The 12,711-nt window shown below is 38.7% G+C and overlaps 1 protein-coding gene across 4 annotated transcripts in view; it reads left to right on the top strand.

The window, feature by feature from the left end:
- SORCS1 (sortilin related VPS10 domain containing receptor 1) overlaps positions 1-12,711 on the top strand; it is a 523,960-nt gene that overhangs the window by 430,996 nt on the left and 80,253 nt on the right. For all 4 annotated transcript variants that reach the window (XM_063101912.1, XM_063101913.1, XM_063101914.1 and 1 more), the window contains exons 13-17: positions 1,707-1,798; positions 3,482-3,589; positions 5,079-5,196; positions 6,692-6,822; positions 9,873-9,986. In XM_063101912.1, coding sequence (XP_062957982.1) covers positions 1,707-1,798; positions 3,482-3,589; positions 5,079-5,196; positions 6,692-6,822; positions 9,873-9,986 — 563 coding nt within the window. The remainder of the gene's footprint in view (positions 1-1,706; positions 1,799-3,481; positions 3,590-5,078; positions 5,197-6,691; positions 6,823-9,872; positions 9,987-12,711) is intronic.

The following is a 12,711-nucleotide window of genomic DNA, read 5'->3' as shown; positions in this document are numbered from 1 at the left end:
GGATGAAAATTATATACCCCTGGCTTATAAAACAGGCATTTAATGAGGTTTAGCAATCATAACAAGATAGGTGCTTAATGCATGGTTGTTACACTTCAACAAATATGTTTTAATAGCTCACTGATGTTTAATTATCATACAATAACTAGCACTGTAAATTGAAATCTAATGCACAGGTAATCACACTTAGCAATGACAGCATTCTGCTTTAAATTTTAGACAGAGATATCCACATTATGGTCCAGCTGCCATTTCTTAGCTTCAGACACTTTCTAGATCCCCAGTAGGATTTTCGTATTTTGAGAGGAACAAGGCAGGGAAGAAATTTGCTTAAGAAACCCCAGAGCAACTGATCTGTGAGGTATGTAGGAATGTGGACTAGTCTAAAGAAGCTTCCTCTGGAGAATAGAGAGCTAGGATCCCATTTTCTTCCTTTCAACACCCCAGACAAGGCAAAGAAGTCTCTACTTCCATAGTCATGGGGTGCATCTTGGATATAAGAAGTAAACAAAGGGGAAAAAAGATTATGTCTGTAGTGTAACTCCAGACAAGGTTATGGTCTACCAGCAATTTGACTGAGGAAACAGCATGCACTTTGTATAGAAAGGATTTAGAGAGTATTTCCAGCATGGCTCCATTTGACTTCAAATTGGTTTCTACACATTTGGAGAAAGACCCAATACACATGCACCCAAAGAGGACAATTCCATTTCAATCAGAACTACCCTTGACTTGGTAGAGTATTTAGGAATTAAACAAGAATACTGTATTAGTCTGTTTCGTTTTGCTATACCAGAATACCTGAGACAGGGTAACTTATAAAGAACAGAGCTTTATTTGGCTTACAATTCTGGGACAGCTGCCTCTGGCATGGCCCTCAGGCTGTTTCTACTCATGGTGGAAAGCAGCAGGCAGCCTGCGAGTACAAGCAGGTCACATGGGGAAAGGAAGCAAGAGAGACAGAGGGGAGGTGCCAGGGTCTTTTTAAACAACTAGTTCTCATGGGAACTAATAGAGGGAGAATGCACTCACTCCTCTCTTTCCCCAGGGATTGTATCAATCCATTCAGGAGGGATCTGCCCCCATGACTCAAACAGCTTCCAACACTGCTATGCCACATTGGGGATCAGATTTCCACATGAAATCTGGGAGGACAATACATCCAAACTCCGTCCAATAACTATCTTTGATAACACTTGGAAACTTCAAAACAATTAGATCTGAAAGCTCACTGTAATGCAGCAAGTCCCAGCTCCTTCAATTACTATATGCATGGTTTTAGGCAAGTCAGCACATCTCTTTAAACTTTGGCTTTCTCATCTGTAAAAATCAGAATATTGGAGTAAACTATCTCTAAGGACTCTTCCATCTAGAGATGTATAATATATGATTATTACCCAATATTCTGGCATCATCAAAAATGAGAATCAGTAGAAAATACCATGAAAATAATGAACTATAAACATAAATACATAACCGTTTATTTTTAAAATTTCTTTTGTTCACACTTAAAATTATTTTATATATCACCAATGGTACATATAGCCCACATTGGGAAGCATTGTTCTATAACTGTATTTTCCCAAAGATCTAGAGAAACCTATTTCCTGGGTGGTATTTCTGTCCTCATATGAAGACTGATGTTCTGAACCCTAGTGTGTGTAGATGTGGATCTGTGTCCATGTGTATGTGTTTTCCTTGTCCAGATCTTTGAAGAAGAGCACAGTGTTCTGTACCTGGATCAAGGTGGAGTGCTGGTTGCTATGAAACACACATCTCTCCCGATACGACATCTTTGGTAAGGGCAGCTGCCACTGGTGAGCTGTGCACGTGATGGTTCTGCACCACAAAGACCAGCCTAAGAATCAGGCTATCAAGCTGTGACTGTGTTTGTAGTAAAATATCAAGGTCTGCTAGAACACAATGTACACATTTGCTCTGTCAAAATAAAATTGTAATGTGCAATTTCAGAAAAGGAGGGGTGGAGTTAAAAAAGAGGAGAAAAAGAGGTTCTACCCCCCTGACAGAGGAATTGCATTATGGTTTTCACATGTGGCAGTACCAGCACCAGTACCTTATTCTCTCAGTCAATCCCAGCTAGCATGACGGTCACTATCAGGTATAGTCTATGAGTAGCTTACCTTCTTGCAGTTACCCTTCCCAAAGGATATCTTCTGGAATTTAGTATTTGTGTTCATTATGTGCATTTTGCAGAGATTAGCAGTTCATGACAGTTCTGCTCCTATCTCATGTCTCCTGTTCCTGCTTCCTTAGCTTCTGGTTTTCAGGTGTCATTCTGCAACTCTGCCTGTGCATCTTCTGCAGATGGATATGCAAGGCCTAACTTCTAGAGGGGTTGCCAATAGCCTCCTTCCTCTGTGTTTTTGAAAGTGACTCTTTCGATATGTGAGCTTGCTCAAAGGCAAAAGCCTGGTTTTCCGTCCACTGTTAGTTACTTTGATGACTGAAGGGGAAAGCTGCAAAGAAGAGACAAAGGCTTAGCTTAGGGTAAGACATCCATAAAGAAAGGCAGAGCAAAAGGAAAGATCCCGTGTGCCTGTCTTGGTCCATTCAGGCTGCTGTAACAAAACAGGACAAGTTGGGTAGAGTGTAAACAACAGAAATTTATTTCTCACAGTCCTGGAAGCTGAGAAGTCCAAGATCAAGGTGCTGGCAGATTCAGTGTCTGGTGAGGAACCTACTTTCTGGTTCATAGATGGTGAATTTTTGCTATGTCCTCACATAGTGGAAGAGGCAAGACAGTTCACTGAGGCCTGTTTTTTTTTTTTTTTTAATAAGGACACTAATCCCATTTATGGGGGTTTCACCCTTGTGATCAAATCACCCCTCAAAGGCTTCACCTCCTAATACCATCACGCTGATGATTACATTTTCAGCATTTGAATTTCGGGGAGGACACGGATATTCAGATTATGTCAGTGACCATCAGAACACCAAAATCCCATCCTTCTATATCCATTTGTTCAATGAGATCTACAAAGATCGATAACAATGCAAGATGGACATGCTTAGGTCTTAGTCACTTAGAGATGGGTTGGTTAAAATCCATCTAAGTACTCTTGCAAGGCTATTGATCCTCGGGATTACCTAAAAGACTTGCTGGTGGATAGCAGTGAGGTTTTGGAGAGGATCACATTGAGGTCTAACAGCTAATAAAATATTCAAAATTTAAAACAAAATTTGATCAAAAACTTATTATTATTCCCATTTCATACAGCTCTCCCCTTATTGATGTTTAAACACATCTGGGTCCCCATGGCTTGGCTAACTATTTCTACCTTCTAATATAATTAAGAACACTTATTCGTATGGAAGGCTCACTTTGACAATACCCCAGGTCCTTTTAAAATCTAGCATCTTCTGGTTGCCATTATCTTTCCTTTGAAAGGATTTGTTTTCCTGGGGTTTTTTTTTTTTTTTTTTTTGATATCTGATGACTATTATTTTTTCCTGTTATTAGGTTGAGTTTTGATGAAGGGAGATCTTGGAGCAAATACAGTTTCACATCTATTCCACTTTTTGTGGATGGGGTTCTGGGTGAGCCTGGAGAAGAGACTCTAATCATGACGTAAGTGGGAAACTGTGATGTGTTTCAGTCTCAGCATGAGAGTAAATCCAGAAAGATGTTTTGACTGACAGTTAAGTCAGTCTGATTGCTGCTGTTAGGTTTGAAGTTGTTAGCAAAGTCAGTGCATCTTACTATGAGTTCCCAGCAACGAGGAAAGAAAAAGAAAAATGTGGGCAGCTATTTTCTTGGCTGTTATGGTTTTTAGGAGACCTAGTCTGAGAGAAGGCAGCAGCAGGACAAAGCTCTTTTCTTTTTATACTAAATGGGCTTATGGAAATTAGAAGTGATTATTTCAATAGAAAATAAAGCTATACATTTAAAATATCAATAGTAAACAAACTGGATATGCAGTAGATCTCAGGCATTTAAGAATGATTTCACTTTAAGTCAAAACACAGAGTTTGATTAAAACCCCACACAGGATTTTATTTTTCCTTGGCTCTTTACCTAACTCAATTGTGAGGCATATTAGGAAAACCATGAGGACAATCTGTTCTTGTGAAATTGCATTTACATTCATTCTTGTCTGGAAAGTGTGATCGTTAATTTGTGAAAGGGTTGATTAATGACTCTGCTGCCTACGGGTTTCAAACATGAGCTTTGATTTTGAAATATGAAACCGTGGTATTTCCTTGCCCTGGAAAATTGGACATGGAAAACAGAAAAGGAAGGTTTTAAAGTAGTTTATCCTGTCATTAATGAGAATTTCAAAATCAAAGTGAATAGTTGGCACATTTTCTAATTCCCCCCTTCACTTTTTCCAGTGGTAGAAAACAACAACAAAAATTTACTATGCTGCATAGCTACAATTTTGCCCATGGGAAACATATCTAAATTAGTAATTTATTCCACAATTTGCTTTTATTCAATTTTTATATTTGCAAAACGGACGTTTAAAAAAGGCTGGCAGAAAAGGCAACATCGTGGCTTTTATTCACTCCTAAAGTTGATGATTCCAACACCTCATTAAATATTTAAGTCTCTCTGAATAAGGAGAGTGGAATACACAGTGTAGGGACAGTTATAAGTCTGCTGCCCACTCTCTTAGGGACTGGTGGGAAAGTACATTAGCACGGACAACCTGGGAACCATGTACATTAGCAAGAACGTAGAAGTTTCATCTTGGACCACATAGAATGCAACATTAGTGATGTTTCCTCAACCATTTTTTTTCAACCATTCTTGTGGTACAATATATACAAGTGGACTCTTGACTCAAACACCCTGGGTTCTGGCTCTCCAACTTATTAGTAACTTGACTTTGGTTTTTGCGTGTTGACAAAATTCTATGAGCCTCAAGTTATTCATCCCTGAAGTGGATCCACTAATAGTACCCTCCTAATGAATGTGTTTTGAGGGTTAAATATGATCCTCGTGATGAGCTTAGCATGCACCAAGCCCATGGTAAACACTCAACAAATGCTATGTGTTATTATTACTGTTGGCATTATTATTACTGTGATTACTTTTATGATCATGAACTCTGTAGAGTGTTTGGACACTTCAGCCACCGCTCTGAATGGCAGCTGGTCAAAGTGGACTATAAGTCCATTTTCGATAGAAGGTGTGCCGAGGAGGACTACAGACCCTGGCAGCTGCATAGCCAGGTAGGAGAAAGAAACTGAGACTAAGCCCTGGGCAGGAGACATGGGACGTGTTGGGGGAAAGCTAGCTGTTAAGGTGTAGGAACCGGTGTGCTCTCAGCCAAAATGCCATCAAGTGCTTTCTTGCATGGTTTGTGTTCCACAACAGTGAACAAACTCAACATATATAGTTTGTTGTGAAGTCATTTCTGTTTTTATTGTGCTGGGATATAATGAGATAAAATTCAAATGTGCTTGGCTCAGACTTACAACTCAAAATGAAATACCAACTGCGCACTGAGATCTAAACATAATTTATCTGAGCATGTCATATGGTTGCACGGTGGGGGCGGGGGCAAGGAAAAGATATTCAATTTTATCTAGCAATGCAAACAAAGACATAAAATAACAAAATTACGCTGGGTGAACGGTGCCAGAAAAATCCTTTCTTTCCATCACCTTGATTCCCTGGGATTAGATAGTGTCTCTTGCCTCGTTCCAAGGTATCATGGTACAAGAATGCAGAATTATTAATAAGAAACTTTCCTTTGTCCTGGCCTCTCAGCTATTCAGCTCATATCAAAATGCTTAGATGAAAGCATCTCTCCTTTGATTTCCCAAGGCAGAAGTCATTCTGCAGGCCTCTCAAAGGACCTGGTGAAAGTTCTTGCTGTAAAGCCATCACCGTACTCATGCAGTGAAACATCATATTCTTCAAACCTAGACTAAGTAATGTATTTCTATGTAGATGTGTAATGGAGCCAGTTAAAGCGAGCTTGCTTAAGAAAGGGTATAGTGGATTACATAAAATTCTGCTCTGGTCTTTCAGTAACACAAAAGAAGCTGTGTTTTATAGTGGGCACTGCATTAGCTAGAAACATCCACTCTATTCAGGGGCTGAACAACAAAATTGTCACTCATTTACATTGCTGATATTTTCCTCCTTGTGATGCATAAGCATTGTGGTACTCAAAGCTTTTATTTATTTTGAGGAATTTGAATTTAGCTCTCATACTTGTCTGATAAATGAACATAAAATCAGTGCTATAAAGTTGTGTGGGCAGAGTCATAATAAATTGGGGCAACATGGATCTTTACGTTTCTTAGCGGTACTCTTCTTTCATATGCTCATAAATGACCAACTGTATAAATATTGTACTACAGGAGAAATGAACTTAATTACTACAGATTTGTTGGCAATATACTAATTACAGGCTGAGTCTTACTTATGTGTGTCCTTCATAGCACTGCACCTAACACCTCGCCAAATAAAGGTTTGCTAAATATATGGGAGTTAAGGACATTATTTGACACATCCTCAATGTTTCTTAGGATTGCCTTTATAATCACATTCTACAATAGTGCTCTAGACATCAAAAAGAAAATGCTGTTAGCACAAAGTGGGCTTCCAAAGTTCATATTCTACTAAGTCTGCCATCGTCTTCCTAGTCTGCCCTGAAGTGGAACAGGGAAATTTAAGCTTTATGTTCCATTGTGTGTGATCCTTGTCTCCTTACAGGGGGAAGCATGCATCATGGGAGCAAAGAGGATATATAAGAAGCGAAAATCAGAGCGGAAGTGTATGCAAGGAAAATATGCAGGAGCTATGGAATCAGAACCCTGTGTCTGCACAGAGGCTGACTTTGACTGGTGAGCTTGCACAGTTATCCCATGGAGTCGTACAGTGTGTCAAATCCACATGGGCCTTAAGGAAAACTGAGGTTTGAAATAATCGTAATACATGTAAGGCTAAGCAGCAAGCCTTATATTCTTATAAAATTACCTCTTGGGGACATTGTGGTTTATTATCTATGTGCATGTACATGTATGGGAAAACCAGGAGTTTCTTTATACTTAAAGAGGATTCAGAAGATGGCTCATAATTATCTTCATATTGTTGATAGATCTGAGGACAAAACAGAGACAAGATTCACCCTGTGCTGCTTCAAACAGCAGCACTGAAAACAAATAAGTGGACTTTTTAGAGAGCAAACATGTTTGTGCTCTAGATAAAAGACTTTCTATAATCTAGAGTCCCCTGTAATGGAACAATGGCCTTATATAAGGCAGTAAGTGTTTTGTTCCTGAAAGTTTTAAATCAGTGGTCAGCTGTCCACAGCTTATGAAAGCTGTGGAAGATATTTCTGGACTCGATGCAAGGGTGGATTCAAGGGCATTGCAAATCTATGACTCCACAAACCTAGCGGTAGCAGAGGCTTCTGCTTTACCAGGATTAAGCTAATTTAAACTAGAGAAGTACAGAGACATTTGGAGATTAAACTAAGCTCAGAGCGTTTTAGAGTTCTTCCTGAAACATTTGCTAAGCAGAAAGCTAGCTTGTGGGGCCGACGATGCCTTTGCCTTTTTCTTGGTTAGTGTTCTGTGTGAGGTGACGTTGACAAATTATTCAGAACAAGTAGATGTTAACTCTCTTGTTAATTTCCATCTCATTTTCTGTCTGCTTTTTTTCTTCTGTTTTTTTAAAATATGTTTTTCATTTAAAGAAAACAATTGCTAAATATGTAGGTAAATGTTAAACCTCGCAACTTGATCTGCGTAAGAATTAAAGTCATTCTTTAACAATTTGTTTCTAGCTGTGTAGCAATCACAGGTCACATAGCTGATCATCAAAATATCAGTGGCTGTACTGAGATACTGTGTACATACACATCACATATTAGAAAAAGTAAGCTTTTTCTCATGGTAGACCTCTGGAGATGATCACTGTATAAATAGTGCTGGGAAGATCTAGCAAAATTGGTCACCAGTAGTTAAGACGGATAACCCATTGCTGGTCCCCTCTTGTTGGTCGACAAGGCAGGCCAAAAGCCAATGCTGTATCTCTTTGGGCTCAGCCAGAGGGCAATGGAGCTTCAGTTACATCAGAGCTCACAAGGAATTCTGCAGGGGCCTCCGCATCCATGACTTCCATTTTAGTCAGTGCAACATGATTACATTACAATGACAAAAATGTTTGATTCCTTTTCTACCCTCGGGACTGACACTCCGAAATACATTCACAGGCAAACTACCATGAGATTTTAAGTCATTCATCACATTCCTTTTTGTGAAGCCTGACTGCTTCTCATTCATTCACTCTACTCAAGGAGGATTTGCAAAGGAAGTTAGCATTTGGCCTTACGAAACAGCCATTCTCTTGCAGAGAGCAAATTTATTTTCTGGTAGAGAACTAAAGAGGAAAGGTAAGGAGGCGAGATGTTCCAACTCCTTGATATCTCCTGGAAACATTTGTTTCTTTGGGAATCTTTTCTCCAAGTTTCCATTGTTGTTGTCATTGTTGTTGCTGTTTTTCTTTTCTAAATGTAAGTTAGTCCATAGGGAAGGGAACACAAGATTAAGGAAAGCAATTAGGCTCCTCCATTTCTGCATCTGTATCCCTCACACTCTCAGTCTTGGCCTAATCCTTGCATTCATTTGAAATTGGAATTGGCTACCCTTCCCCCAGCCAAAATGCATTCTGAGAAGTGAGAGTCACTATGAGGTTTTCTGGTCAAGTGGTATTTTTGTAACTGCATGATTACTGAAAATATTTTGGAATGTTCACCATGACCTTCTTGGGTTTCTACTAGTAGCTGGAATTTCAGTGGTTCCAGGTGACTCTAGCATAATGAAAGGTGGTTGTCATTGAATTTTTCTTTTTGGCTTGGCTCTCCTTTGGACAGTCCCCTAGATGACCTTGCCTGTCATTCCCCAGCATTTGTAAAGTAATTTCCTGCAATGAACACAGGGTGTCCTGGAGGCAGCAATTCTGAAGTCTTCCTACCCATGCTGTGTTGAACGAGCACCAAATCCAGCTGGTATGTGCAGAGTTCCGAGTACCAGCTGCCTGGTGACAGCCTCCTGAGCTGAGCTGATTTCTCCTTTCCCGAGCCTTGTGTGCCAGCATCTCACCTCCTTTACACAGATGGGCCAATCCATGCTAATGCTTGCTGATTGCTGCCTACAATTTGTCTGTGCATGTGGGGGTACAATTTGTTGTCACTCTCTGTGCCTGGGTTTATCTTTCAGAAACAAAGAATATCAGGCTATTCAGAGGCCCCAGGAGGCAAGAATTAGAGGAGACTGAGAGATATGTCTTTGACTATTTCCAGGGTAGAAAGATGATTTAAAGTAGTTAGTCCCAAGTGGCAGCATTAACTGCCTAGGACAAAACTTTTCCTTAGGGGAATGCTCGAGACACTCCTGAAGGACATTTACTTTTTGACTGTGACTTTGAAGCATATGGCTTGTGCACAGAGAGACCTGGCTTGTCTCTACTGGGTGTATCCAGATGTCTTGGAAGAGCATCCCAAAGACGTCACCAGTAATGAGGATTGTGCCACATGTGGCTGTGTTAAACTCTGTGATGATCAGCTTCCACCACTGCCTGTTTTCTAATTACAGCTGTCTCTGGGCCCAACCAAAATCAGTATTGTGTATTTTTCTAATAAGAACATAATCTACTCTTTCAGTTTACAGGTGTGTAAATGGAATTATAGATTCTGTAGGATATTTTCGTGGATAATTGATAGCTATTCCATGGGAAAGAAAACATCCCATTTTTGAGAAGACATTGATTCAGGAATTTTTTTTTTTTTTTTTAATTGATCTGGGTAGATGTTGGCTGTGGACTAATAGGGAGTTGTTCTCAGTAATTTTTCCACCCACTGAAAGGTTTTTCTTGGTTCTTTCCCCAATAGTGACTATGGTTATGAGCGACACAGCAATGGTCAGTGCCTGCCAGCGTTTTGGTTCAATCCATCCTCTCTGTCGAAGGACTGCAGCTTGGGACAGAGTTACCTCAATAGTACTGGGTGAGTGTCTGAGGTAGTGACCTTGAGAGGCTAACCTTTGCCACTTTTGAGCATGTGCTATGGTGACAGAATTATTTCTGATAAAAGACCCCAGGCTTATTTCACTACAGCATAATGTATTTGCTTGGGCTCATTTTAATACTGCAGCACAGCTTTGCATTACTTGTGAAAGTTTCATCTGAGAATAAGACCCCAGTTGCAAATAAATAAATGAGAAAGTTTCCTTGGATAAAGATGTCAAAGATGATATTAATATATAGATTTCTTCACTTTTTTTTGATACTTTATTTCTGAACTATTTAATCATGTGAGGAAGGCCAAATAGATATTTTATATGTGCATTTTCTGTTTTGTAGATATGGAACCTGGAGTCAGAAAAGAAGCTCATTATCTTTTTAGGAGGATACTAGTGTTAATACGAATGTGTTTCACTTTCTATGTCTAGTCTTGACACATTTAAGGCATGCGTTCTGATCTTTATAATCCTGGAATCAGAATCTAAAATATTGTCTTTAATATTCTGTGTCATGAGGCTTATCCAATATTATTTAAGAATACCGTAAAAGGGAAAACATTTTATGAGTGCGACAAGCATAAATGATATTTATATACTTAAAAATAGTGTGTGGAACTTGTTTGGTTTCTGACACACATAAATCTGTAAAAACACATTTTTGACCCATTGGGTAAAGTTGAATATATACTGGTTGTATTACCCAGAGCTCTCCAGAGAAACAAAGCCAATAGGATGTATATTTATATAGAAAGATTTATTGCAAGGCACTGGCTCATTCTATTATGCAGCCAGGCAAGTCCCAAAATGTGCAGAGTGATTCAGCAAGCTGGAGATGCAGGAGATCTGATGGTTAAGTTCAAGCCCAAGTCTGAAGACCTGAAAACCAAAGAGCCAATGGTATCGTTCCTGTCCACGGGCCAGCAAACTTGAGTCCTAGGAACAGCTGGTATTTCAGTTCAAGTCTGAAAGCAAGGAAAAAGAAATCATTCTAATGTGAATGCCATCAAGCCGAAAAAATTCTCTCTGTACTCAAGGCCTATCAAACTGTTGGCCTTTTTGTTCTATTCAGACGTTTGCCTGATTGGATGAGGCCCACCCACATTAGGTAGGGTGATCTAATTTAAGTATTAACCTCATCTGAAATCATCCTCAAAGAAACACCCAGAATAACATTAGACCATGTATCTGGGCACCTTGTGGCACAGTCAAGACGACACATAAAATTAACCATCATAAGTGATATTAAGGAATTACAGTTATATATTTAGGTGTGATACAGGCATTTCAGTTAGGGTAAGAAAAAAAATAATCATTTTTTTTAGAGATACATAGTGTTTTGTGTTTTGTTTCAAACTGTTAAAAAAAGAAATAGATATTGATAAGTTTTAGAGATAAGTTAATGGGTGCATGTAGATTTATTATACTATTTCTCTTATTTGTGCACGTTTGAAAATTCTGATATCAAAAAGTTAAAAGGAAAAGAAGAGCAAGAAGAGAAAGAAGATAAAAAGAAAGAAAAGGAAAGAGGAAAAAAAGAAAAAGAAAGATAGGCAGGCAGGAAGAAAGACGGTGGAAGGAAGGAAGTGTGGAAGGAAGGAAGGAAGGAAGGAAGTGTGGAAGGAAAGAAGGAAGGAAGGAAGCAGGAACCTCACCAATAAGCTGGTTCTACTTGACAAAACCTCTTCTTATTTTTCATGCCAATTGCAGTACAGAGAATCCACTAGAGGAGGTGAAACTTCCATCTATATGCTTCTGTATTCAAAAAATTTAAATCATTTTAATTTTAAAAATATTACCAAAGTAATAAATACTTTTCTTGAAAAGAAGGGAAAAGACTTGAAATGGACGTCAACTATTCCCATCTCTGACGTTAGGGATCCCTCGAACCTTTGAATAAAGAAATAAGCTGTGATTTATTTGAACAATAACACACAATCTGAGGAAAATACAAATAACATTTTTACAGCAATGGGTCAGTGAAGTCTTCAGCATCTAGTACCGTGGGGGGAAAAATTGAAAAGGGCTATAAAATAACTGTAAACTTAAAGGAGAAGGAAAGCCAAAGACAAGACTTTTATTAAGCGCATGTACCGACATGTTTAGACATTGTAAAGGGCATTGGAAACCCCTAAAGCTAATTTAAAAATTGATTTTTTTTTTTAACAACTCCATCAGTCAAGAAAGTTATGTTTTTCACTCTTTGGTATTGATGAGAGGAAGCTGAAGCCCAGAGGGGTCAAAATTGCTCCAGATGCTTTTCAAATCACGGGAATAAGGCAGAATGAAGGCCCACGACCCCTCACTTTTCAGTTTATTGAGATTTTATAAATCCTTACTAATATAAAAGAAAACATCGCAGATGATTAAATTATAATGTCCTATTTTTATATTATATTTTCTATTATAATATTATATTTTGTATTATTATTTTATAGAGCATATAAGGATAAAAGGATTTATTCTTATATCGTCTATGCCCTATAAAATTAAAATTACAATTTCAATTAAAACTGTGACTCAGCAATGTGTCCAGGTATATTAATGTTTGTCAATGCAGTTAGTCAGTAGTCACGGAATCACAACAGTCCCTCCTAGGGCTCGACTGCCACTCTCAGGGATTTGTCCATAGCCGTGGGTATTACATGACAGCATCTGACCCAAAATGATTTTTGTTAAGTTGCCACATCCACCGGTTTTATTGTTTACATT

This window comes from Cynocephalus volans, chromosome 7 (assembly GCF_027409185.1).
Source record: "Cynocephalus volans isolate mCynVol1 chromosome 7, mCynVol1.pri, whole genome shotgun sequence".
NCBI lineage: Eukaryota > Metazoa > Chordata > Mammalia > Dermoptera > Cynocephalidae > Cynocephalus > Cynocephalus volans.
This window is presented reverse-complemented; position numbering and strand designations above follow the sequence as displayed.